Source organism: Arachis duranensis, chromosome 9, assembly GCF_000817695.3.
Source record: "Arachis duranensis cultivar V14167 chromosome 9, aradu.V14167.gnm2.J7QH, whole genome shotgun sequence".
NCBI lineage: Eukaryota > Viridiplantae > Streptophyta > Magnoliopsida > Fabales > Fabaceae > Arachis > Arachis duranensis.
The window spans coordinates 113,243,034-113,245,792 of NC_029780.3; the positions used below are offsets into that span (position 1 = coordinate 113,243,034).

At 26.7% G+C, this 2,759-nt stretch overlaps 1 protein-coding gene across 1 annotated transcript in view; it reads right to left on the bottom strand.

Moving 5' to 3' along the window:
• Positions 1 to 367, bottom strand: part of LOC107467488 (dihydrolipoyllysine-residue acetyltransferase component 4 of pyruvate dehydrogenase complex, chloroplastic) — a gene marked incomplete in the record, with an annotated part of 3,639 nt that extends 3,272 nt beyond the window's left edge. Inside the window, 1 exon segment of the mRNA XM_016086603.3 lies at positions 1 to 367. Within this exon segment, the coding sequence (XP_015942089.1) occupies positions 1 to 212 (212 nt within the window).
• Positions 368 to 2,759: the final 2,392 nt, after the last annotated feature.

The window sequence follows — 2,759 nt, forward strand, 5'->3', positions numbered from 1 at the left end:
CCCTCGGATTTGATCCAAGAGACGATTTTGCCCTCAGTCATAGTGGAGCTGAGTGCGGGCATGAAGATTTCTCGGATCTTGGATTGGACAGTGAATGAGGTAGCGCGGCCTCGAGGGATTGGGAGAATGAAGCTGCGACGGCATGGGAGGAGGGATGTGGATGAGACGGAAGAGGAGAATGAGAGGGTGAATGGTGAAGGAGAAGAAGCCATTTGTGTGTTTGTGAATTGGGAATGTGATGAATGAATGTGTGAAGTGAGTGAATAGAGTAGAAAGAAAAACCTGGGCGGAGAAGACGAGGGAGAGATGCACGCTTTGTTCAGCTGCCTCTCTATGTTTCCATCGCCCAAATAATATTATGAGGACACACTATGTCCAAAATCCCATTTTCTTTCATCTTGCTCTTTTATTATGTAATTAATTTTGATGTATTAATAAGTATAACATTTTATTTGGGTGTTATTAAATTGTTTAAAAAAATATTTTTTATTTTGTTGCATGTTTGATGAATTTAAAAAATAATAGAAAAATAAAAAAATTTAGAGGTTATAATTTATATTTTTTAAATGTATGTTTTATTTTTAAAAAAATATATTTTTATATAAGAATAAAGTATCGTTTTTATCTGTAACATTTGAGATAAATTATATTTGTGTCCCTAACGTTTAAAACTTTAAATCCTACTATTTATATCCTTAACGTTTATAAAAGTAATTCAATATTATTCTGCCGTGAATTATACAAACAAATCAGATTGTATTTTTCAATTATTTACATTTGAATATATCCGTTCTCAATCAGGTTTCATTTGGATGTGTTCGATTTTAATATTTTATCTATTATTTTAATGCAAATGTTATAGCGGATTAGTTTCAACTTTTAATGAGCTATTTTTTGGAGTGGATCATCGATTCTGTTTCAGACATTTGTATTATAACTTTAAGAAGAAATTTTTAGAACTCAAACTAAAGCTCATGACGTGTAATTGACGGCATGATAATATTGAATCACTTTTGCAAACGTTATGAACTAGTGTTAAACTCGTGCGATGCACGGGCTTACATTTTAATTTGACATAGTAAATAAAAAATAATATTTTATAATCATAAATTTCTCAAGTTTAGTATAACACTATTATCGTCATTATATAATAAACGTACTTAATATGTTGTTTTATTTTTATTCAAAGTAAAATGCAAATGAAACAGTTTGAAGTCTATAATATTTTTGAGCTATAGAAAAATAATTGGTATATGATGTTGTGCTCCATGTTATACATTTTATTTCAAGTCTGAAAGTATAGTTAATAAATTAGTTACATCTATAACAAATATTTATACAAAAGTATAAATCATAATATGTTACTAAAATGAAAATACTATTTTTTATTTAAATATTATTAAAAATTTTGTTGAACACGACATTTGTTGTTGATGAGTTTGGATTGCTGTCTTCATCTAGAAGTAGAATGTTCAGACTATTGCGACTCTTAATTCTTGACAAAGCAACGTGAAGTTGCCCATTGGTAAACACTGATTTTAGCAAGTAAAGTCCTATATGCGATAATAATTTACCACATAGTGAAATACCTTGGTTTTCAATGTTTTTCTCCTCGTATATAGTATCCTATAGCCAATAATATCTAAGTTGCATTCCAAATACGATTTAGTTTGTTAACACTATTAGATATCAATAGCATCACAAACAATTTTTTCAATTGATGACCAGACCTCATTAATAGCTTCAATGAATTTTCTATCGTCAAGCAATAATCCCATAAAATAGAAAACATCTTGGAAGCTAGAATATATAATCCCATTAACTTTCCTAATAGACTCTTATGTTGTGCAACTTTTTTGAATAATTATAAAATTCTCATATGTTGTGCAACTTTTTCTATTCTTCATCAATTTCTCTTAACAAATTCATGAATCGAGACATAAGAGCCCTCTTAACTGTTGAAGAATATATTTTTTAAAAATTTTAATTTATGAATAAATAACTTAAAATTAAAAAGTAACAAAAAAAATTTTTAATGACTTAAAAAAAAGGAATAATTAAACAAACAATAATAATTTATGATTTAAAATTTAAAAAATAACCACTTAAATAAATAACTTAAATTTAAAAAATAACAACATGTGGACATTCTCTCATGCAAGCTTTTGTCTCTCTCATTTTCAATTTTTTTCGTTCTTTCTTAAATTCCATTNAAATATCTCATTGTAATAAAAATAGTTTAAAAATTTTAATGAATTTTAAATTTAGAATTTCATAAAATTTAATTTTAATTATTTTTAGAAAAATATTTTTTTTAATTAAAATTCTCTACAAATATAATAAATCATGAATAACGCATTATTTAATTTTTGAAAACTCAAGTTGTTATAATATCCAATAACATCTAGAATAAATTAAAATAAAAAAAAGTTTGTTGTCAATAAGTTTGTTAAGTAAAAAATACAACCGAAATTATCAATATAATAAATAATTTTATCAATAAATTATACTTTTTCTAAAACAATAAACTTACCAATCAAATACGTGTAATCGAACCCAAAAGTATTGAGAATGTCAAAAATCACAAAATTAAATTCATCTCGTGAGATATTTGACAATTCTAGAAGTATGTGCACATCGGTATGTTGGTTTAAATTAACCACATACTCATGATGTGTAGTCATGAAGTTACCCACATTGAGTCTAACACCAAAATATCTTATTTGATTAGATATTCTATCTCTTAGCATCGCACGGGT